The following is a 25,316-nucleotide window of genomic DNA, read 5'->3' as shown; positions in this document are numbered from 1 at the left end:
TCATAGTTCAACATTTTGGGGATTACTTGTTCTTTCTCTAAAACCCAGAATTCTTTCATGTCTCTGGCGATCCCTCTGCTTGAGATACTTCCCTTCCACTCCTTCCCCCGAGGAGCTGCCCATCCTAAATCTACCTTTAGATCTAGAATGGTCACCACTTTTTCTCACTGGTATTGTTCCACTACCCCTGCCTGGGGCAGAGCCCACCCTCTGGGTTCTCCCAGTCCCCTGCATATACTTGCATCATTGCCAAGGTCTTGTCATTTTCACTTCCAGACTAAGAATTCCTTAAGAACAAATCCACGTCTTAATAATCTCTGCAATGTCTGTAACTAGCAGAATGCCTGACATAAAATAATAAATCTTATGCACAAGTGAATCAATGAATAAATGCATGAAGGAAGGTATGAATTGTGTTCAAAGGTGAACCATTCATTCTTTGGCTTGACTTGGCACTGACACACTAACTTCAGTCCCTTTAGAGGGCACTGAAAAGATCGAAAAACAAACAGTTTGGAAAGACTTATTGTGACGCAATGATGTAAGAAAGGTCTGTATCTTTTGAGTCTGTCTTTTTCTTTCTGAGAATCCTGTGCAAAGATGAAGGCAAGCTTGGAGATATTCTAATGTTTATTTGTTTGAATCTTGTGCATGGTCCCTTCTACATTTTGCCTTCTAGAAATGATGTATATCTTTTTCTGCTCCAGTAAGAAGGAACTGGAAGAGAATTCACCCCTGGTGGGTTGTGAATTCCAATGCAGTGGATGTGAATGGAAATCTGACTCTCCTCTCATCTCACACTGCCTTCCTGATACAGGACCCAGCAGGAGTGGAGGACTCTCCAGGCCTCTTTCCCACTGCAGCAAGATGCTGGGCTAAGACATACACCTGTGTCCACAGAGTGGCTCAGAGCTTGCTGCTGCTATTGGCTAGCAATTTGATCTCCCTTCTCTGAGCTTCAATTTCCTTATCCATGATTTAAGGAGAGTGACCTCATCATGCTCAGCTCCTAAACTGGGAACTGTTGTGAAGATTAAGATAACCTTAGCAAAAATCACACAGTCTGTTTTCTAACACATAGTAGGTGCTCACAAATGTGAATCTTATCTTCCTTTCTCCCACCTGGCCCTCCTTAGAAAAGCACTTTCTAGTCACCCATGATAGGGGGTTGTTTCTAGCTTTTCCTTTTCTGCCTAGTAAGGGTAGGGTAGGGCTCTGGATATCTTCTGTGTATCTCTCTGGCTTACATACTCAGGCACACCCATTCACAGGCCTTTGTTTCCTTAACCTCAAGTTATGTAATGAGTAGGTGTAGGGGCCTGGATTCATTTCCACAAGGACCTGTTTCAAAATCCCTGCTGATTGCTCTAGGGCTCTGAGTGTGTGTGTGAAAGAGAGAAGCCCACGCATGTTTCCGCTTGAAGCGCCAGGCCTGAATTAGGTCATGCTATTCATTGCATTTTTCACCATTGCACAAGCTGCTGCTATGGCAGCAGGTTAAGGCTACAGAGAATAAAGCAAGGGCAGGCAGTTGCTTAACCCTGGTCTGTATTTACACATACATGTTGGCAGGGAAATGGGGACTCATTCCCCTTGCTGGACTGTAACTGGTAGGCCAGCCCTTAACAACTTAATTTCAAAGGTTACTCTCCACCCCCGATTCCGCCCCCCACCCCCACCCCCACCCCCCGTCCCCATCTTCACATGCTCCTCTACAGCTGAGTTTAAGCTCTTTGAGTGTGGCACCTGTTAGGAAGAGTATTAACCTGTTCTGACCCCTAGGGTACCACTGGTTAACAGTCAGGGAGTATCCAAGCAATATCAGGGAACCCTCCCCAAGCTGTGAGAAGCGAGTTAAACAATAGTTGATGATTCGAAGATCCCCGATGATAGTGCCCAGAGAAAGTTACTACTTACTATGTGCCAAATGTTTTGTCTACATTTTCTGTAATTCTCACATCAACCCCAAACATTTTGTAACCGATGTTCGGACAGGTTAAGTTACTGCTCTAAAGTATCATTGCTAATAAGCAGAAACTGGGGCTCAAATCAAGACATGTCAAATTCCAAACTTCGCATACCTTCCACTGTGTAACACTAGCTCCCTGGAGTTGAAATCAGATGTCTTGCTTGTTCTGCATCCCATCTTTCTCTTGGTAACAGTACTTATTTGAAAACTGCCACTAGAAATGGACTTACTGGGATGGTCCGTCAGTGCCAGTTCCTTTCCTCTGACACTGGGAGACCGAGTTCTAGAATTCTGACTCCTAGTGAAGTCATATTGCCATAAGAGAACATCAATTTTAAAATACTCCGAGACCCTGCTTCCTTAGTTACTCTTCTTGAGCTCTGATTGTTCCCCTCTTCCTTTGATTCTAGAAATTTTCCATATGTAAATTTCCAGTATATTTCTTTCTTCCTTTTGTTTTCCTTTAACTTAAGTCAGCCTGAGATAGTTACTGCAACCACAGACCCTAATGGGTAGATAAACTGTGGGTTATCCAGATAATGCCTGGTTGAATGCAGCAATTCCATATCTTAAGACAACATTTCTTAAGCCTTAGCAAGCATGAGAATCACCTTGCGAGCTTGCTGAAACACTGATGGCTAGACCAAATCTCCCAGAGTTTCTGATTCAGTAGATGGGAAGTAGGGCCTGAGAATTTACATTCCTAAGACGTGTCTAGGTGATGCTGACCCTGTGGTCCAGGAACTCATGTTGAGAACTACTGCCTTAATTCATCCAAACAAGTAAGCTCTGATCAGCCGGGGACTGGAAATAATTGGCACATATGGCTGTGTCATCCACGACATTAGCTCCTGTAAAAGGCATTCATAAATAGGTACATTAATGGAGTTCAACTGCCAGAACCCATAGTCACTGTTCTCAATTAAAAAGTTTGGAAATTGGGGGGAAAAGGTTAGCATTTGTTGAATATTGTGGTATGCCAGGGATTGTACCCAGCATTTATTAGTATCATCTCATTGAATACTCTTGACAACTCTCTGGTAGGAGTGCTATTATTGTCCTCATTTTACACAGCAAATCAACGTTCAGAGAGATTAACATGACTCAAGGCCCACCGCTAATAAGTGGTGGCACCAAGAATCTAGCCCAGGCAGTCTGATTTCAAAGCAGCACTTCTGCCTAAAACCCTATACTGCCTCCCATCATAACCATCATCTTCCTACCACAACACCCACTCCCAGAAATAAACAACAACAGTATACTGGACTGTTATTTTTTCCTGAAAACCTTCTTTATCACTTTCCTAAAAGAAATCAAGAAGAGAAAAAAAAAAAAGCTCTCAAGTTGTGGGGTCATTACTAGAATTTGCAGGGACATGCATTTTTGTTTAAAAATATATATTGAGCACAACTCTGTGCCAGGCACTACTGCAAGACCAAGCAATAGACTAAGCAGACAAAAATCCCTTCCCTAATGAACCTTGCCTTCTGGTAGTTACTAAACTTCCTTTTCTGCATATCACTTGCAGAGTCATTTTTGCACATCTCTGGATACATTTTTAGTGGTTAATCCAAAAATTCTACTATAATTCGTAATTTTTCATCATCTACTTAGAGTTGTGCAGCTTATAGCACATGGAGACATTATAAATACATGAGAACAATGGTTGAAGAGAGAAACAGATACAATTGGTTGTAAGTTTTCTGTATTTATGTGAACTGGGTCAGAATGAACTCTAAGCACATGAAGAAGTGTTGAGATGAATCATACAGAACTAAAGTTAAGGTGTTGGCAGAGCTGCTCACCTTCTGGAAGCTCTAGGGAAGAATCTGTTCCATGCTCTTGCCTTTCCCAGCTTCTAAAGATTACCTGAATCTCTTGGCAGTTTGTGGCCCTTTCCGCCTTGAAAGTTGGCATGTCTGGTTGACTCTCTCTCACACCATGCTGCTCAGACACCAATGCTCAGGCCTCTTTCTTTCACTTATAAAGAACGCTTATGAGGACATTGGGCCCACCTGGATAACCCAGAAAATCGCCCCATATCAAAATCAGCTGATTTTAATTCCATGTCTAATCTTAATTCCCTTGACCATGTCACATAACATATTTACAGGTTCTGGGGACATCTTGGGATGGACATTTTGGGATTGATCAGTAGTATTATTCTACCTATCATGCTAACCTTTGCATAGTTTCTAACAAATAATAAGCATTCAATAATTGAGAGCTATGATTACTTTTATTTGATAAATATAAACTGAGTACCTATATATACCAAGTACGGAGTTGGAAATACAATAGAGAATTAGATGTATATGGTCCATGTCCTCATGGGTATTAGAGTCTAATAAAAGATATGGTCTATTACATGTACAAGGAAATACAGTGAAGTAAGTGCTGTGGAGGCAAAACATCCCGAAAGCCTATGGAGAACGGACCTAACCTATGCAGGGCAGCTCAGAGAAGAATTTTGAAGGTGACATATCCAGACTGAACTACAGGATGGGTTAGGTGAAAAAGAGGGCAAGACTAATCTAAGGAGAAGGAAGAGGCCTGGAGGGAAGCCCATGTTTGGCCAGGTGGAAGAACTGAAAGGAAAAATGGGCTAAATAATAGCAAGAGGCTTCAGGAATGGTGAGGGAGAAGTATGCATAAGGCATATCAGCAAGAGCTTTTAAACTGCATTAAATGCTTTAGATTTTATTCTGTAGGGTTCAGGAGCTCTTGAACAGGTTTTAATCCTTGAAATGTTGTGAGCAGTTTTCCATTTCAGGATTATCACCTTAGTTATAAGCTAGCGAAGCAATTGCAGATGCTATTAAATAGGACATAACTAACAAAAATATAACTATAAAATTGCCGTATGTGTGGAAATTTAGAGATCAACTTCTAAGTAATTAGCCACAGTCAACCAATAATAAAGATAATATACTATATGTTAATAAAGGCAATAATAAAGATATTTGCATCAAAACTTGTAGGATGCCAAAGGTAAAGCAGTATTTAGAGGACATTTTAACCTAAAATGCTTTTATCAATCAGTGAATTAACTAGCTAAGCAACTACCTTGAAACTAGAAAAAAAATGGAAAAAATGAAGTAGAAAAATAATAAAGATGTGTTGAAATGAGATGATTCTCTGTGCAAATCCCTTCAAGGAAAGATTCATTTCTCTAACTGCTGGGAATGCTGTGAGCTGACAGTTTCCATTTTAGCTCCAGACGTCCCTCCCCACAGGGCTGGTGGAGTCTGTCACAAGGCTGGCATTGCTGCTTAACTTCTCTGCCCAATACTGGTCTTTTACCCCATGCCACCTGTAGGTGTGGGTCCCTAATAAACATTTGACATGCTAAATTAGGAAATAGGTATACAATAGTGAGAATCAACAAAGCTAAAAGGCGGTTCATTGAATAGATAAAGTTAATAAATATCTGCCAAAATTGATCAAAACTGAAAAGGGAGATAAAACTGCAGTGATTGAAATAATTCTTGTGACATGCTTTGAAATGTATTGCTTTTTTGTATGTATGTTATTTTTCACAAAAAAAAGTTGATTGTAATGATCTAAAAAAAGTATTGGCAGAGACCCTTGAGGGATTGGAGAAAAAAATACAGAGCTATCAAACTTTATCCCAGGGGTAACTCCTGATACTGTTTCAGCCATTAGGGACTCCCAACTCCTGATACTGTTTCAGCCATTAGGGACTCCCAAATCAATAGGCCAAGCCCCTGATCTTGAGGTTTGCTCTTGTGAAACGTATTTATATGGAGGAGAAGCTTAATCTACCTTTAGTTATGTCTAAGAGTTACCTCTAGGAGACCTCTTTCGTTGCTCAGAGGTGGCCTCTCTCTCTCTAAGCTGAACTCTGCAAGGAAAATTATTATACCCTATGTGGATTATTATCTCCTATGTGTGACATGACATCCAGGGGTGAAAATCTCCCTGGCAACATGGGATATGACTCCCAGGGATGAGCCTGGCCTAGTACCGTGGGATCAACAATGTCTTTCTGACCAAAAGGGGAAAAAAAATTGTAACAAATAAGGTGTCAGTGGCTGAGAGGGTTCAGAGTCAAAAGGCTACTCTGGAGGCTACTCTTCCATAAGCTTCAATTCAATGTTGCTTGTTATCATGGTTTGCCAAGCCCAACTAAAACCATTCCTGCCAACCCTAAAGAACACCTAGAGTTTTCTCTGAGATTCTACAAAGTTTCCATGCACTATGAATACTTTCCAGAAACCTACAACTTCCAGTTGGTTTCTTAGGCCAGATAAGTACTGAATGCAGAGGGCCCAGCCTCTCCAGGACATCAACTAGCTCCATCTCCCTACCCCATATTTTTGACAGCCCTTTACAATATGAAAAAGTTAGAATGGGCATAGCCCACAGACCACTAAAGACTTGGAAAATGATCAAAGGAGAAGATGGAGTTTATCAGAGATGATAGGATTTAACAAATGAGTATGACTGCTGAATTGGTATATTGATATTTCTTTTTGTCTCCAGTGTCTTGGAGCAGCCAGAAAGACAAACCTAAAATTGTGGAATGGTAATCCATACCAAACTCTGAAATCTATTCTATAACTAATTGTTGTGGTGTGTTTTGAAATTTATTGGTTTTTTTGTATATATGTTATTCTTCACAGTAAAAAAATTAAAAAACGTTAAAAAAGATAATGAGGACATAAGAACATCTTTATATTGATAAATATTAAATTTTTTATATTAGCTAAGTAAATTTTTTTATATTATCAAGCCTGACTGAATAAGAAATGGAAACCTTGATAATTTCCATAAATATTAAATAAATCAAACTGATAGTTTAAAATCTCCTTACAAAGAAAATGCTGGTACAGAAGGTTATCTGGAAAAGTTTTAATAAATGTTCAAGGAACAAATAATTATGATCTTAAATAAATTCTTTTGGAATATAGAAAGGGACTACTTCTAAACGCATAGCTAAGGATTATCTTGATTTAAAAAAGAAAACAAACAAAAAAACTAACTAAGGTAATAAAATAAAGGAAAATTAGAGGCCAATCTAACTCATAAATATAGATGCAAAATGCAAATAAAATAGGAGCTGACCTAATCCAGCAGTGTATAAAAGTTAGAATATATCATGACCAATTTGATTTTTTTTTCCTAAGGCAGTTGAGATTGGCTTAACATTAGTATAACAATTAATATAGTTTATGACAGTAACAGATTCAAGAAAAGAAATTCTATGATCATCTCCATAGATGAGGAATAATCATTTGATGAATTTCAGTATCCATTCATGGCAAACAAACTCTTATCAAACTGCAAAACCCTACTTCCATAACCTGATAAAGGGTGTTTATCAAAAACTTAATGCAAATGTCTGGTTAGGAGACTGGGCAATCCACATAAGGGCTGGTGGTGTCCCACGGGAAGGTGGTGGTCTTTATTAGGATGTTGGCCTGGATTGGCGGTGGCAGTGGGAGGGAGAAAGAAACAGACATGTGAGCAGTTACTATGTCCTTGGAGGCAGAGCTCCATTACACATGCTTTTTATAGCTCTGCATGTCAAAGATGTTCAAAACCTGCTTATCGAGTGATAGATAAAAGTGTGTCATAAGGATTTGGTATTATTTCAGAGTGGCATGGCTTGAAGCTTATAATAAATAGCACCTGGAAGATTTTTCCTTGAAGTTGTGTTTTGGTCACCATGCATTCAAAGGGCTCTCTCTCCCAATTAATACATTTTTCATATTCAGCTGCCAAAATATGTCATTTGTTCAAAATCTAAACTAGGATTTTTCTGTATAAATTTGTTCTGGGCAATTAATTTCTTTGAATAGTACTCATAATAATAGATTGCTCTAAAACATATGATTTTTCTTCCAGCAATTGAAAAATATGGAGCAAACACTTGGCCTAAAGAGATGGAGTGGGAAAAGGACTAGATCAGGACCAAAGAAGCTGAGCTTTTAGCCCTGCCTTTGTTATTAACCAGCTATGTGGCCTTGGACAGGATTCCAAATTTTAAACCTGTTCTCTATTCTGAGATGTACTACATGACTTATTCATTGAATAAATACTAAAGAAGTTATTACATGCCAGGCATTGTGTTCCTGCCATGTTACATGGGTGCTGAGGAAATCAACAGTGATACGAGATATGAAAGTGCATTGTTAAAGGGAATTGGCTAAAGGAAGGCTGACAGGTTTGGGATGTGCAAATTCCACAGCTACTGATTTTTCAATAAAGCCCAAACAGCACTTATGTGTTTGCCCAATGCTGGGTGTGAGGGTGATCGAGGCAAGAAGAAAGTACAAAACTCAATACCAGGATCATGCTCCTTCTTTGCAATATAGTGGCAAAAAGATGAATCCTAGTTTGCCTTAACTATATGGACTGCCTTGATCAAGTCACCCAACTGCCTTCCCATAAGTTCCTGAAATAGATTTTGAAGCAAAAGCTGAGTTCAGGGAGAATTATTTGGAATATGATCCTAAATATGGGGGAAGGGGGGAGCTGGAAGGAGGGAGACCAATCAGTAAAGAGTGTCTGAATGAGTCGTTACTGCTCTGGGCATCTGGCACACCATCCTTTAAGGAGCCATCTGAGTAACCAGGTAAAGTGCATCTCAGAATTGTCCTGACAAGGGACAGGGCAAACCCTAGTGCTGGAGGTGAGATGCTGTCAGCCTCAGGTGAACCCAGTGGTGGCTTTTGGGGTGTGGGAATGGGAAATCAACAGCATCTGCTATAGCAAACAATCTCGGTTTTGATTTCTTGGTCTAGAAAATAAAACTATATTCTACCTTTCAGGACAGCTATAAGCACTGGCTTTTCTCACATCCATTTTTATCAAGAGGGAATGTCTGCCTTAGGAGCTGCTGGGTGGGGTGGGGGAAGGGAGATAGCATAATAGCTCGGAAAATACGCAGCTCTGTGGCTCTCATAGCACATGATTCCTATGACCTGGGATGCAGGAGCAATAAGCCTGCCTTGTTCTAATAACCTCCTCTGGGCATGATCCAAGAGAGGAGGATTTTGATGAAAAGAGGCCAGGGAGAAAAGCCTGGGTTCACTGTAAATGTTTATCTAACTCAGGTACTTCAAAAGCATTTATTGGAGAAACGGGTCAGGTGAATCAACATCCCTCACCCATATCAGAGTCTTAGCCTGGGGAACTGAATTTAGTTAGGGCATTTGCTCACCTGTGGCTCATAGGGCATGAGACCTGTTTGAGATGCTTTGACAATCCTGTGTCAAGTTCCAGGGCTGCCTTTCCCATCCTGGTGCAGAACGGGTGGTCTGAGCTGGGCTTGGTGAAGGGCAGTGGCTCTTAAGCTTGAGTATGCGTCAGGATCACCTGGAGGGCGTATTGAAGCACCATCGCTGGGCCCTACCCCAGAGTGTCTGATTCAGCTCTCCACGTTCTCATGTGATGTGACACTGCTGGCCTGGGGACTGCACTGTGTGAAGCTGGTTTAGGAAAAGCTACAGCCATATGAGTGGGCAAAGAAGGGTAGGGGTGTCTCCAAGTGTTTTGGTGAGTTTTGCTTTATAGACATGGGAACAAACTCAGGGCCAACCTCATCTCCTTGGTGTTTGGTGAAATGTCACTGTAGGATTATCATCTCAATAGATGTTTCTATTTACTCTCCATGCAGCATTTTGCCCCATTCCAAGCCGATAATTAACCACACAACTTTACCACCTCCCTGAATTCACACCAGCATTCACATCGGCTTTGCTTGGAAGGGAGAGTGGATTTCACTAGCAATTAGATTTTTCATGAAAGGAAGATAGAAAGACAAAAAAATGGGGGGTGGGGTGAGTCAGAAGGAGGAAGGGAAGGGAGAAGAAGGACAAGAGGAAAGGTAAGCAATGAAGAAGTAACATGAACACCTATAATATTCCAAGTCCTATGCTTCAAATTTTCACATACTTTGTAGTGTTGATGCCTCACAAAAGTTCTGCGAGATATGTATTATTACCTCCACTGAGGCAACTGAGTCTTAAACAGATTATATGATTTGCTGAAGTAGGCAAGTTTTGTCAGAAGTATAGAGAGGTCTTAAATCCAGAGGTGCTCAACTCCAAGTTAAGTGAAATTTCTACTCTTCTCTACCACCAGGAAAATTGTATCTTTATGGGAGCTTTGGAAATGATTGGGGATTGCTAAGCAAAGTTGTTGATTGTGTCAAATGTGCAAATCATTCCTTTATTTACAGTCGAGGTATGACTGGTCTAAGACCCTTGAACTTGGCTCCCTGAACTTGGAGTAAACTGAGGGTCCCTTTTATACTGTTGTTAAAGGTGAGCTAAGATTAGGTCATCTCTCTGCCTTTGGATCTGTTGATCTGGCAGCCTTGGAAGCTCCATTCTGGGTAGAAGCCATTATATCGGAGATACCCTGGGAGTAGCATACTTGATCTAATTCCCCCAGCATGGGACTTCTCAAGTTCTCCTAAAATACAGAATAGGCCAAAGTGTAACATCCTCTTGTCTCTGAGAGGAGAACAGATTGAAGCAAGGAAAGGCTCCTTTGAACTTACAGGCAAACACAAAGCACTCAAGTGCACCTTTCTAGTATCAGGCAGTTTTTCTAAGTACAAACCACCACCAAATTTAAACACTAAATCATAAATGTGGTTCCTGACCTGGGTCAAAGGGAAAAAATAAGAAAAGAGTTTATGGAAGGGGGTAAAAAGGGAAGGGATCAGTAATACCATTTGTTTAAAGCTCATTTGCATAGAGATAAAAGAGATTTGACTATGAAGTCCCTCACATATGTAAATAAGAACAAAAAGGACACGGATCTTATTAAAATTATATAATCTGATCTAACCCTGCTAAAGTTTAAATCTGGGTCCACTTTCCTTATGTAAATTATCCCAGAAGAAAGGACTGCACACTGACAGGAAGATGGTGTTTAATGAAGAGGTTTAAAAGAATCCAGAACTCCTTCCTTGAAAGAACTCAAACATTAAAAATGTTAAAAATCTAATTCCACGTAGAAGGGGCTTACCATCTGAACCTTGGCCCTCCTCTCCTGGGGAGGCTTCTGGAATCCATCTAAGGTCCTGTGTGCATGTGTTTCTATGTGTGTGTCTGATTGTGCATGCACAATGGGAGGGCAGGGGCTGTGCTCGAAGGTGCAGCCCAAGAAGCCCATCCACCAGGATCCCCCACACCCAAAGTATAAGAAACAGACTAAGAAATAGTGCAGGGCCAAGAATCCCAGGGAGTAGAGGAAGAAGGCAGTGAAGTCATAGCCGCCCAGTGCTTAATGATGGGCTTAGCAGGCAGGCACACGTGGGTTCTAGCAAGACAATGCACTACCACGTCCAAGTCATAGTGGCCAAGGTGAAGGATTCCATTTCCCACAACCTTCGCTTCTTTATAGGTGCAGTAGGAAGAAGGTCCATCCATATCACGGGGTTATTGTGAGTTTAACTGATTTATTACATGTAAATTATTTTACACAATTCTTAGGATCGAAGGGCTTGATAAATGTGGGCTGCCGTTATTGGAGGGAAAATCGGGTTATGGTTAGGGCAAAGACAAACTAATCCATCTTTTGAACTTTGTTTTCTGTGCTATTCAGCATAAATGGGATATCAGCCTAGGTTGAAATTCTCAGATAGCATTATAATGTCACTGTGACATTTACATAAAACTATAGGCAGGCACACACACACATGTCTGGTACATGGTAAGCGTTCAGCAAATCATAGCTTTTATCATTAAGAAAATTTCTCTCACTCACCCTACCTAAGATTATTCATGCCAGAAAAGGCCTCATCATGCATATGCAGGTCAGAGAAGGAAAAAAATAAATGGATGATAAACATAGAAAACAGCCCAACAAGAAATGGAAATTAAAACAATGTTACCATTTTTCCCATAATACAGCAGATATTTTTTCTGTTTGAAAATAAACCCCAGTGATGCTGAGGGTTCATTAAAATAAAGATATGTTATACATTAGACTATACAGCAGATTGCAATAACTCCCTTGGAAAACCACTTGGCAATATGTATTAAGAGCCTTCAAATGTTCACAACCTCTACCCAATAATTCCACTTCTTAAAGTTCAACTTAAAGGATAACTGAAAGTACAGGGGAAAACAGATATAAATGTGCTTCCCTGTAATATTTAAATAGAAGTTTCAAACTATATAAATCTTATTTAAAAACCAAAAGAAAACATAGTCACTTAATATGATTATCTGCCCATGATAGTAATTTTTCATTATATTTTCTTTGCAATGTTTTTCTATAATAAGCATGAATTTTATATAATGGATAAAAATCCAGTGAAATTTCCTTTAAATATTCCAGTCAGTAAGATTATCTAGCCAAATCTAGCTTGCCACCTGTTTTCATAAATAACATTTCATTAGAACATTGCTATGCTCATTCCTTTACAAATCATCAATGGCTATGTTTGCACTAACATGGCAGAGTTGAGTAATTGCAATAGAATCTGTGTAGACCACAGTACCTACGATATTTACTATTTGACTCCAAAAAAGAAAAAAAATTGCCAACCTCTGATTTAAAACATTGCATACAGAAAATCTGACCTAAGCCAATAGTTTGAAAGTTAAAGTTATTCAACCCAGAGAAACATTTCAACATTCCAATAGTGAGGACCTGTCAGATGATGACATGATCGCAATTGTAAGGTAATTCTTCCTTTCCAATTTCACAACTCCTACGCAGATCCCTTTAGATTTCTCCATTTAAGTCAGGCCCTTTTTGCAATATTTGCAACTATTCAGTTTAGCCAGGCAGTCTGTGGAGTTTAAAAGAAGAATGTAGGAGTGAGAACCTGAAGGAGGATAGCTTTCACTGAAAGATAAGGATAAACCCTAGCAGTTAAATTATCCAGGCAGGGGATGATGGTCTTCCTCAGGCTTCCTGATTCTCCTTGAATGATATTAAACCTGGGCCTGAACGAACACTTAGAACACATGATATGGAGACACCGGAGCAGGGCTGGGTAAGCCCTGAGCTCTTTCAACCTTGCAGTCTAGGCAGAGTGGCTGAAAACATGGGATCTGGGGTGAAACAAGAGTTAAATAGAGGGTCTGTCACTGACCAGTTGGGGTACTGAACATCCCCCAACCTGCATCATCTGTTTTCACTCTACCAGGGAGAGAGAACTCCTTTCTGCAGCAGCCACTTTCACATCAATCACTTGTTCGTAAATACAAAAGGGCTCACCTTATCTTTTTGTACCCTTTATCCCTTGGAAATATCTTAGGAAGTTCCTATAGAATTCTCATTTACAGTGATAAAAGGTCATTTTAAGGTCCAGTTTTATTTCCTTCCTCCCTCTAGCTTGACCTGTGGGGGCTGCCCTGGGACTTAGGGTGTATGGTAAGAAGGATACAAATGTCTCTTAACTATACTGGTTTCTCTGCCTCTTTGACAAAATGCATTGGTCTTCATGGCCTTATCCAACCAACATCCGAATGCCCCTTGCTGGACAGCCAGGAGTAGGTTGTTCTTCAGGTCCTGCGGGGCTTCCACGGGTGCCTGATGTGAAAATTACCAGTCCACATCTGTGCTGATTTGAATCTGTCGTGTACCCCAGAAAAGCCATGCTCTTAATTCTAATTCAATATCGGTGGGTGGATTTTTTTATTGTTTCCATGGAGATGTGACCCACTCAATTGTTGGTGGCAACTTTGGATCAGATGGTGTCCCTGGAGATGTGTCTCCACCCATTCAAGGTGGGGTTTCTTACTGGAGCCCTTTAAGAGGGAACAATTTTGGAAAAAAGCTCAGAGCCAATAGAGTCCACCCAGTCAGAGACCTTTGGAGATGTGGAAGGAAAGGGCCCCCAAGGAAACCTTATAAAATGAGGAGAGAAAGCTCCCTAGCTGCCATGTGCCTTCCAGCTCAGAGAGAAACCTTGAACATCATCAGCCTTCTTGAGTTGGTATTTTTCCCTGCATGCCTTAGTTTGGACATTTCTATGGCCTTGGAACTGTAAACTTGTAACTTAATAAATTCACTTATTAAAAGCTGATGCATTTTTGGGATATTGCATTCTGGCAGCTTAAAAAACTAAAACATCTAACCCCTCAGGTCTGCCAACCCCTGCACACACACGCGCGCACACACGCGTGCACACACACACACACACACTAGCTGTCCATCTCACAACCTTTGATGTAATGGCCCTTTGTGTTCAAGGAAGACTCTCTTCTTGGTTCTTATTGGGCCTGTGGGCATTTATACCTCTTAGTATTATTAAATAGTGGGGTATAGGCTGCTTTCTCCATCCACTGTTACTCTTCTGTTCTCTTCTACTTGCAAAGGTAGACATTAGTGAAGGGCACTGTCTAAGCTGACACCAAGTTGAGCAATGGGACATTGATCTGTCTTCTTTTTGGCACTTCCAATATTTACCTGTGGTTCCCTTGGAGCCAGTCCCTTCTTTTGGCTTCAGAAAAGTATAGGAAGACTTCAAAGTACATTCTACTGTCAAAAACGCATGACTGACAAATTTCCTCCCCATCCTACCCTTCAATCAAAGTGTCTTTTTACATTATTTGATATGGGAGACAGGTGAGGGTGTGGGCTAATGGTGGGAATAGGACACTGCTTAAGTCTCTCTTAATAAACCCCCAAAGGAGGCTTCTCTCTCTGATTATTTATGATTCTATACAGATTTAGGCCACCTAATGATTCCTGACCTTAGCCTCAGGGTCATACAATTTTGGAGCAACAGGGAAAATCCCATTCAAGAGATTGTATGCCATCATTGACCAGCCTGATCATTATTAGCTCAATGTGTGTTCTAAGACATCTAATCATAGGAAATTCTCCACTAGAATCTCCTTCTTTGAAAATCACTATAAACATAAAATACTTGATGAGTCTTACAGTCTCACAAATAATAAGGAGCACTGCTGTTGTGACCTATATAACAGTGTAGAAAAAATGCTTTCCTTTACATATTGCACTCATTAACTCATCTATTTATTCATTTAACCATCTATGATGGTTAATTTCACGTGTCAACTTGGCTAGCTTGTGGTGTTCAGCTGTTTGGTCAAGCAAGGACTGACCTGATATTAATGTGCAGGTATCTTTAAGGTGGACTTGCATCTATGCAGTTGATCCTCTCCACAGCTGATTATATCTATAATAAACAAAGAAGATTGCTCTCAACCAATTTGTTGGAGATCTCAAAAGCCAAAACTGAGGATTTCATATGTCAGAAAGAAGACGAATTTTTATCTCTATTTCAGCCAACCAGCTTCTCTTGGTGAATTCAACTTGACCTTCATTGGAGATTCCAACTTGCGTCCTGCCCTACAGAATTCAGAGTTGCCAATCCCCTTGGTTGCATAACCCAATTCCTCGCACCTTCCCTCTCTCTTTTATGTGTGTGTATATATATATATATATATATATATATATATATATATATATATATATATATATATATATATATATATATATATATATATCAGTGCTGTTTCTCTGTAGAACACTGACTAATACACCATCCAACATTTATTGAGTGCCTGCTTTAAACCAAGTTTGCATTAACTACATTTATTGAAAAAGTTATACATTATCTCATTTATTCCTCATAACAGTCTTTAAGATAGTTGCAGCAGAAAATTTGTTCACCTCATATTACATATAAAAGATACAGAGATCAGAAATGTTTAGTAATCTTTCCGAGACCACACTGCTCTTAAGGTCATACAAGGTGCTAGAAGAGAAGGAGAAGGTGATGGGACTAAACGAGTGTAATGTGGTATCCTAGCCTACAATGTTCTCTGACTCAGCAATGTTTAAGAACAAAACAAATCTACAAAGAGAGAAAGGAGACTAATTTCTCTGGGTTATTACATTATTCGACAACATGTTTGCATGCCAAGACCGCATAATATTTTCAAAGGTAAATTGAGGCACCTTTTGTATGTTGCAGTGACACCGTTGAATAAACACTGGCTGAATCTCACATTGTTTTTGTTGTTGTTATTGCATGCTTTTAAGTGCCAGAATGCTCCCTTGGGACAATGGTTAGGCTGACAGACTTGCAAAAGAATGACAAAGAATGGACCTGTTTAATTTGGCCAAACTACAATAGAAATGTCTCTCAGCAGTGTGAGTCTAGCTGGTGTCAGGTTATTCTGGATTTGGTGAGAATCTTTGTTCAAGCATCTATCAACCGTAAGAGAATTCCAGAAACTTTCTTTATTTGGAAGTATGAGTATTGGAACTCAGCTACAAGGGTTGAGTATGTCTGAAACTGGAAAATAAAGTTTCACACAGTACTAAATATAATTTTCTGCCAGGCAGGTAGGGGCTGCCTGCCAAGTTTTGATGGTTGTCAGAATCCAAAAATCTTGAAGAAGGCCAATGTTTTGACAGCCAAAATTGCTTTCAAGATGGGTGGATTTGTCTTATTTAAGGAGAGACAAGGGTAGAAGGAATTTGTTAATTTATCTTTACCTCCAAACTTTCATATCTTCAAATATTGCAAGATCATCATCTGCTTTAGTATAAATAGAAGCTAAATCTAGATAACAAAATTACCTCTTAAGCTCACAGAATACAAGCTCACTTACAACTCAGAAAATCCTTTCACCAAGGCAATTTAAATGGAGGTAAATATGAAGAGACAAAGGAAAGCTCCATTCCATCAAATGACCTCCCACCACACATTGAGTCTTGAATTTCTATTCCTGTACTTGACTAGATACTAGGTAATCCCTTCAAAGGCAGGGACTAGATTTGTCTTCTTCCTTGCTGCATTCCCAGCACCTGGTACAAGCACGCTGCACAGGAAGAAAGAACTCTTAAATTTGCGTCTGCTGGATACTATGAAGATGCAATTACTCATTCCAAAAGCAGCAAAATGGTTGCTATGACTGAGATAGTCATAGTTACAGGGTAAATGTGTAGCACTGAGTACGGAGACAAGGTGATTCTGCATTTCTTTGTGGCTAGAATTTGGCTCTCCCCAACATGAAGGCAGGGTTGCTCAGAGGTTGTCAAGCCAGAATTGCGGCAGAATTGTGAGGTTTGGTGATTGTTTTGGCTACATTTCTTGTGAGACTCCTTCTGCCTCCAAGCACCTAGCTTTGGCATGACATCCTCCTTCGTCAGATCCTCCAGGACTGAGAACTGCATGACCTCACTGCCTCCTGGAACAAAAATGGATCCATTTTCCTCATTCCTTCCAAGGCCTTGCTAACTCATGGTCTCAAATTCTAGAGTGACAAATTCTAGAGAATATAATCTCAAATTCTAGAGAATATAATCATTTTGCTAGATGGCAATATTGGGATAACACAATTATCTGGACAAGTCAGGTTGGCACATGTTACATGGAATGAACCATAAGACCTGCATTTTGTTTAAGAAATTTCATGATGTGCATTCAAGAGGCTTGGCTTATGGGTAGGTTACAGTTAGTACCTCCATGTGCACACACCTTTCTAAAAGGGGGAGTAGTAATGGGGGTATTTCCCATAAATTGAAGTTGAGCCTGGAGTGTAATGTAACTTAGTGGAAACAGACATATGGGAGCCCCCAAAAGAAAATACTCAGAGGCATTCAAAGGAATTTAATGTTCAGACATGGGAACATCACAAGGAAATTTATTATGCCACTTCCTGTGTATTTTAATATCTCTAAGCCTCAAGGTCTCTATCTATAAAATAGAAATGATAATGGTGCCTGTTCTCAGTGTTGCTGTAATGGTTAAATTATGTAATGTGTGTAAAATTGTTCTGATTATTGGTGTGATTTTTTAAAGTACCAGTACAAACCCAAAGTTTGAGACGTATGGGAACATCTAAGACATAATAGAGGGATGAAGATTAATATAGAAGCTCCAGTTTAAGAGTGAAGAGCTCTATAGAATCTTCAAATTATGAAGGTAAATACACATAATACAAGTCTAATGAATGGGAATTCAACCACACAACAAGAAGAATTCAGTATATTTTAGACATGGTAAATCTGAAATAATTTTTGACCATTGATTTTGGGTTTCTCTGCTTCAGGAATAATCTAAAACAGAGTTTCAGATTCTTAAAGAATGAAGATACAACTTCTTACCAGTGAGAAGCCTGGGGAAATTCTGACTCAACATTTCCTGCATGTAAAATGGCTGATTATTTCAGGCAGAGCCCTGGGAGTAAATCTTAAGAGCACCTTTCAGCCAGAGATTTTAAAGCACGTTAGTAACATGAATACACTTATTCTTATTCATAAAACACACATATCTATTGATGCCGATCATAAAATCTTTTCTCAAACATTCCTATGTACCCACACTCGCGGATGCATTTTCTCAATGGAGTCTAGCTTCCCTTGTGGTCTCCATTTCTGGGCTGTAACTCAGTAACTCTACCCTTCAGAGTGATCTTTGGCTGCTTTTAGGGGAACAGCCATTTCTCTGTTCAAATCAAGAGAGCATAATGAAACATTGTCTGCTACAATATCAAACATGTGAGGTTTCCGCTGAACTAATTGGTAGGGAAAACATTATGCCTTCATCAAGTGGCTGGGCCAGAAGTCAGAAAAATTGAAGTGGAAATTGGGGTGGGTGGGGAAGGAAGGGGAGTATGGAATCTGAATGGGCCTGGAAGAAAAGATTGCTGTAAACTGAAAAGCTTCGGTTGGTGGCTGAAATGAAGATCGTGTTTGGGTTAGTTTCACAGTCTAGGAAGGAGAAGCAGGTCAGGGGTGAGGAGTCTTGAAGTCTAGACAAGACTCTTCCACTAATTAATTTTGACTCAGTTTACTCATTTGCCAAATTATGATAATAGTAGCTGTTGTGCATGGCTACTCTTAAGCATGTGTTCTGCATAAAGCCCAGGGTGAGGCACCTAAAATAGACATGAAAAAGCAATACACTTGCAAAGCAGTTGTTTTTAACCAGGTTGAAAGAGAAATAAAAAGGAATTCTCACCAGGAGCTTTATGCTGCAGAGCCATATGCCCCAATTTCCTCCTTTCCTTCTTCACTGCTCCCCTACCCTGGTGATAGAAATTAAAACAATTTATTTGAAACTCTATATGCTAACGTAAGGAGAAAACAGCACAGCAGCAACACAGTAAGGCAGCCACGAACGTGAACATTGGGTGTTTTCCATGTGCCCGACAGTGTTTAAATCACTTACATATATTATGTCATCTAATTCTCACAGAAGCCTATGGATAGTGCACTATTATTCCAATTTGACAGTCAAGAAAGCTGAGCAAATGAGGAAGTATGTTCAAGTAAACTTTAGCCACTCTGCACATAGCAAAAATGTGGGAGGGGGAGGTTATTGTCATATCATTTCTTAAGAATCCCATACCAGAGAAATTATTCTAAGGAACAAACTCAATCGGAGGAAAAAAAATAAATACATATGCACATACACACACAGAATGTCCATCCCTCCCCTAGTTCCTATTCCCAGCTGATTCTGTCAGTTTAAGAACACTGAGAAGTTTGTTTTGCTATAATCTATTCTGAGGACTAGGTCTGTTTTCAGCTAGTTTCAACCTACAGGGACCTAAAGCTAATGCATTAAAAGATACACTTAGCAGCTCCCTGGACTGGGGAACTGGCAGACCTGATGTTGGTTGCCCTCACCTAAAGACTGTATGACCTTCAGTGGGTTGCTTAATCTATCTTAGCCTTTGGGATTTCCTCTTCTGTAACAGAAGGGAACTTAGCTGGATGGGTCTATGAGCTACTTTCTATACTGACAATCTCTGTTGGGGATTCATCTTTTTGAACTAGATGGTAGGAACAATTCTGTCCCTGTTGAAGGACAATACTGGTGGCAGAGAGCTTTCCAGGTACCCCCAAGGTCTTACCAAATTGGCAGTTTTCAGGTCTGATTAAGTGACTCTTGGTCATAACAAATAAATAAAAAGGAAGGACAATGTTTCAATCTAAACTAAGTTAAAAGAATGCTGTGAATTTCAATACAAGCAAATCTCTCGTCAAAGCAAGATATTAAAATTAAGAAAGATTTTGAAGATACTGTAGCTTATAATTACATAGTTATTTATATTATTATTTAATTAATGTTGCTTTCCCTTTTTAAACTATTAACTCCATGTGAGTTGGAACTATAACTGCTTTGTTCACATATTCCCAGCACATATAAGTGTCTAATACCAAAGTATTGAATAGATGAGTAATGATTCAAGTCTCAGTCTTCTTTCCTACTGTCGGTAAGAAACTCCACTAGTTATATAACTTCTGCTATGTTCAAGCTCAACTGTAAAATCGAGTAATAGCAGGGATTACCTTACAGAGATTTTTCAGAATGAAATGAGATAATACATCTAAAGTATGATACAAACAGTAGGTAAACTTAGAATAATAAGTTTGACATTTAAAAAAATTAGTCTTAGTCTCAAGCCTCCAGACTCTGAACCAACAGAGACATAGACAGTGGACCCATTACTAGTAAATGTGGAATGGAGGACCTAATGGCTTAGGTCCACAGCCAAAATAGGCCCCCACCTCCTTTCCCCAGATTTGAATGAACTCAAGTCTGGTAGAGCCATGAGTCAAGCACTAGCTTCTCTCAGCATGGCTGTCAATGCACAATGCCCAGTTGAGGAGAATGTGTACATCCCAAGAGCTGGCTGGGTCTAGGAGATTGGAGAAGACCAAGTGGGCTCCTCCGCCAGCCTCTGTAGTCCTATTCTGATGATGCACAACTCAGGCCTTGGAGAAGAGTAAGTAAGTGGGGAAAAGGAAAGCAAGGATTTTAGGAGGCTCCTGGTATTTCAAAGAGGACTGAAGTCCTTACTTTATGGGCCTATTCAGAAACACTGGAGAAGAGAGAGAAGGAATCCCTCTCAAATAGTAGTGCCAACCTCAGAGCATTGTTGTAAGGCTCATATGTGGAGTACAATAGAAGTTCTTTTAACTGACCCCCACCCCCCATCCCTCCTCCTCACTCTCTAAGCCATTCTGTTTGAATTCCATAGTAATCTGGTACTGGTATCTAGTAGACCAATATATGACAATCCCTTATACATCTCTTCTTAGCAGTTGACTATTACACATACTGATTATCAGTTTTAATGACTCCCAAAGATGTTTATTCTATTTTTCCTTGTTATTGTAATTAATAGATTAATAAAAAGTTATGTGAACACATGGCATATAATTTTGAAAAGAAAAAGGGTTATTATATCTATGAAAATAAGTGAATATTTTGAAAGGGATTATAAAAGCAAGTGGAATAATGGGATGGAATATACAAGACTATTGCAAAAATCTTAAAAATCTCTAGGGATTTTGCCCTCAGATTTATGTTCACATCCTTTAAATTTTCTCTGGATTCAAAAGAAGCACAAACTAGAAACAGGTTTATGAAAGAGAGATGAAATAGTGCCCCATTCCATAGACTCATAGCCAAATGCTAGGCCTTAGCCCTCCAATCAAAGATTGGTGAAAAAAGTTTCACTTATGTGTTTTACATCAATTATTTAGATATATTTTCATTTTTATGAGTTGGTTAAGATGGCTTCTACCAAGTGGTACAAATCAATTTCAACATGAAATTACAAATATTGCAATAGGTTCAGTAAAGTGACTTTCTTGAATCACATTCAAAACATTATCACATGAACATCTGGCTTAGACCTATTAACAAATGACGAAGAGAAACAATAAGAAATGATAAACAAGTTCTAACATCATAGGAGATATATAAGCAATTGGTCTGACTCTCAATGATTTCAGAAAAAACCTTAGGAAAATTCATGACAACTGAAATATTTTTTGCAAAAAATGAATATCGTAATTATGTTGAAAAAGCTCTGATTATTTCAGAAAAATAAAGGGCTTCTACTCTATTTTTAGCAAGGCCTTAATAGTGCCATCTATTCATATATGAACACATTTCTATTAGTAGTTGCGATTGCTGTATTTAACTTTGTCCTCTACCCAAACACAGATATTAAGGAGCCAGTTTGCCATCATGGCTTCTTTCTTCACATGTATTCACTAGCACCATTGACTGGCTGCTTGGAGTAAAAATGATCCCTAACAACTCTATTTCTGCAGATGAATGACCACTCAATTCTTTTCCTAACCCTTCCCCACAAATGCCCATGGGTCCAGCAATGAGCAACATTAAAAGCTGTTCAGCTCTAGAGCTCTATCTGAGATTCTATAAAAGTTTTACATACCAAGATTCCTTCCCAGAAACCTACACCCTCTGGATGGTTCCTAGGCCAGATAAGTCCTGAAACCCAGAGGGGCCAGCCTCTCCGGAGCATCAGTTAGTTCTATCCACCATTCCATTGTTGATCCCCTCTCCAACATCAAAAAGTTTAAATGGGCATAGCCCAAATACCCCTAAAGACTGGAAGAAACATCAAAGGAGAAAGAAGAGTTATAACAGAGAACATAGGATTTAACAAAATGAGTATGACTGCTGAATCATTATGTTGATTTTTCTTTTAGTCTCCAGTGTCTTGCAGCAGCTAGAAGAAAAACCCTGAAGTTGTGGACCTGTAATCCCTACCAAACTCTGAAATCTGTCCTATCACTATTTGTTACAATGTACTTTGAAATTCACTGCTTTTTTTCCATTTTGTTATATTTCACAATAAAAATGTTTTTTAAAAAAGCTGTTCTGATACTCTTAAACTAAGGTGCATTAAATTCAACTAAATTTTGCAAGTATTTGATGAGAATCATTCATTCAGTTATTTCTAGGCTCTTGCATTTTAAAAATTGAAGGAAGGAAGGTAGCAAAGGGGGGAGGAAGGGAGAAAGAGGGAGAGAAAGGGACAGAGGAGAGAGGGAGGGGACAAGCGAGTTGGAGAGAGAAGGGACGGGAGAGAGGAAGAAAGAAAGACAGAATAGACTCCCTGCCTTCAAGGAGCTTATAATAGAGCTAAGTACACAGACACAGAAATAAAAACCTCTAATTTAGGGTTTCAAGGAAGAGGCAGAATGAAGAGTACACAGAAAGCTGTCGGTAATTCTGACACTGGCTGGGTGTGTTGGGATTAGAATAGTTCTGAGAGGGGCCAAAGTTCTTTCAAGAAGAGTGCTGGTTGTTCATATTTGAGCCTTTATGTGTAAGTAGAATTTGACAGATCAAAGTTGATGTGGAAACAGACGTAGGGAAGAATAAGGATTACCCAGAGAAGGGGTGTTGTTTTGATGTGACTGGAAAGAAAGCTGTGTGTTCCCGGAGTGAAAGAATTGAAGGAAAGAAATAGTAGAAGATGAATCTAGCAAAGTAATTTGATATAGTTTGAATATAGAACATCCTAAATGGCTCAGTAAGTTTCTCACTGAGATAGTATAGTACCATAAGCTAGTGGTTTTCAAAGCGTGTCCTAGATCAGCAGGATCCACATCATCCGGGAACTTGTTAGAAATGCAAATTATCAGGCTGTACTCCAGCCCTACCCAACCCTACTGACTTAGAAATTACAAGAGTGGGGTCCAGCAATCCAAGGTTTAACAAGCTCTGCAGGTGATTCTGATGAAAGTTTGAGAACTACCGCTATAGGCAAGAGGGACTATTCATGACTTACTAAGTAAGGAAACAACATGGTCAATTTGATCTTTCAAATGACCACCCTTAAAAAGATGGATTGAAAACCCCAGGGACCCTTAGAAGGCTATTTTCTTAGCCAAAGGGAGAAATGAGCAGAACCTGAGCAACAAAAATGGAGGAAGAAGAGACAGGAGAGAAAGGGCTGGTAGAAAAGTTACAAGTGGTCATATCCACCAAACTTCATCACTATTTGAATGGGAGTGGAAAATTGAGGCGGTGCAGAAAATGGAAGAGTTCGAGTTCGGTCTGTTTTTCCTAGTCTGAGGGATTGGGTTAGTGGGGGGACCCTTTCAGGTGCTAGAGAGGCAGAGGTGGGAAACTCTTTCAATAGGCAATTACAGAGCTTCTGATTAGGCAAGCCTCATCAGATGTACAATGAAGGGCAACCTGCCTCACTATATTCATTCACTCATTCATTGAGGATCTATTAGGTCAGGCCCTGTGATGGTCACAAGAGAGGAAAGATGGATTAGATATTTTCACTTTCTTCAAGAACTTTTTGTGTGAGTTGGGGAAATACGTGTGTATGAAAGAGACAGACACCAAGGGAGATCCATTTACTTGAGGATGAACCCCATTTGCCTGAATTTTGAAACTGCTCACATCTCTGTATTTTGATTTTCATCAGGCCTCATCTCTAAGTTGATACATTCTCCCAGGTTCTCTGAGTAGAGACCTTGTCTGTGGGGAATTGTCTAAGGGGGCATCAGGCACTCAGAGATTTCTCAGCTTTCCTAAGGATGGATAATGGCATCACATATCTGTGAACTTCCTTTGAGTGATATCTCAGAAATGTGCTTTCTGTTTTCGTCGCAGTAATTTCTCCTTCTCCATTGAGAAGATGAAGAGGTGGAAAAGAGGGATGGAACTTGCTCAGGTTCATAGATTAAAGTCTCTGGAAAAATGTGATTTCTCATGTGCACATCTGTCTGGAGTTCATATATCAGCAAACAAATGGAAAGATCTTGTATAGAATGAAAAATTCAAGCTTGTGCTCCTGATTTACATATATTAGAGAGTGTTCATTAAAATGCTCTGAGCACTTCCGAATGTTTTTTCAGTCATTACAGTGAAGATGTTGATATATATCCACATGAAAGATGACCATTATAATTTGTAAAGTGTGAAAAATCAGATTACAAATCAGACTGTAGTGTGAACCTCCACATGCATATTAAGAGGATATTAACAGTAATTACCTTTAGGTGGCAGATTGCTGAAAATTTTACTTTCTTCTTTATAGCTGTCTGTATTGACTGATTTTTTACATTGAGTATACAATATATTTATAGTCAAAAGAAGCAATTAAGCTATTTCCCTTCTGAAAAATGAAATATACTAATAAGTTCTAAATTTATGCTAAAAAGGGATAATGTGTCAAAGTACTTAAAAGGGTCAGTATCAAAATTAGAAAAAAATTAGATTTTTTTTTTACATAATATCGTTACGGCATCTGTACAATTTCCACACTGACAGTATTTGGTATGTAACAATGGTACTAATGTAGAGAAATTTATATTTCAGTGGGAGACTATGAAATGTCTATCACACGTCATTTCAAGTTATCTAATTTTGCTTCTATGGGAGGTATTTTACAGCTCTGTAAGTTATGGATAACTGATAGCAGTGCAAAGTGATTCTTATCTATAGACAGGCAAATTCTGTCTGAACGTTCAATTGATTTGGAAAAGGCCAATTTTTTCCTTCACTTGCACATTAATTTCAACATTTCTGATCTATCAATGTGTCTGTTTTCTACAGTCTCCTTTGAATGGTTGTACA

At 39.4% G+C, this 25,316-nt stretch overlaps 1 protein-coding gene across 6 annotated transcripts in view; it reads right to left on the bottom strand.

Moving 5' to 3' along the window:
- The window catches only part of LOC143689045 (uncharacterized), a 232,329-nt gene extending 230,085 nt beyond the window's left edge, over positions 1-2,244 (bottom strand). For all 6 annotated transcript variants that reach the window (XR_013178491.1, XR_013178494.1, XR_013178493.1 and 3 more), the window contains exon 1: positions 2,082-2,244. Coding sequence is in view for 2 of the 6 variants with exons in the window: in XM_077167652.1 (XP_077023767.1) it covers positions 2,082-2,146 (65 nt within the window). In the remaining 4 variants the exon portion in view is untranslated. The remainder of the gene's footprint in view (positions 1-2,081) is intronic.
- Positions 2,245-25,316: the final 23,072 nt, after the last annotated feature.

Source organism: Tamandua tetradactyla, chromosome 6 (genome assembly GCF_023851605.1).
Source record: "Tamandua tetradactyla isolate mTamTet1 chromosome 6, mTamTet1.pri, whole genome shotgun sequence".
Classification (NCBI taxonomy): domain Eukaryota; kingdom Metazoa; phylum Chordata; class Mammalia; order Pilosa; family Myrmecophagidae; genus Tamandua; species Tamandua tetradactyla.
The sequence above is the reverse complement of the archived record's forward strand: the minus strand, read 5'-3'. Positions and strand labels throughout refer to the sequence as shown.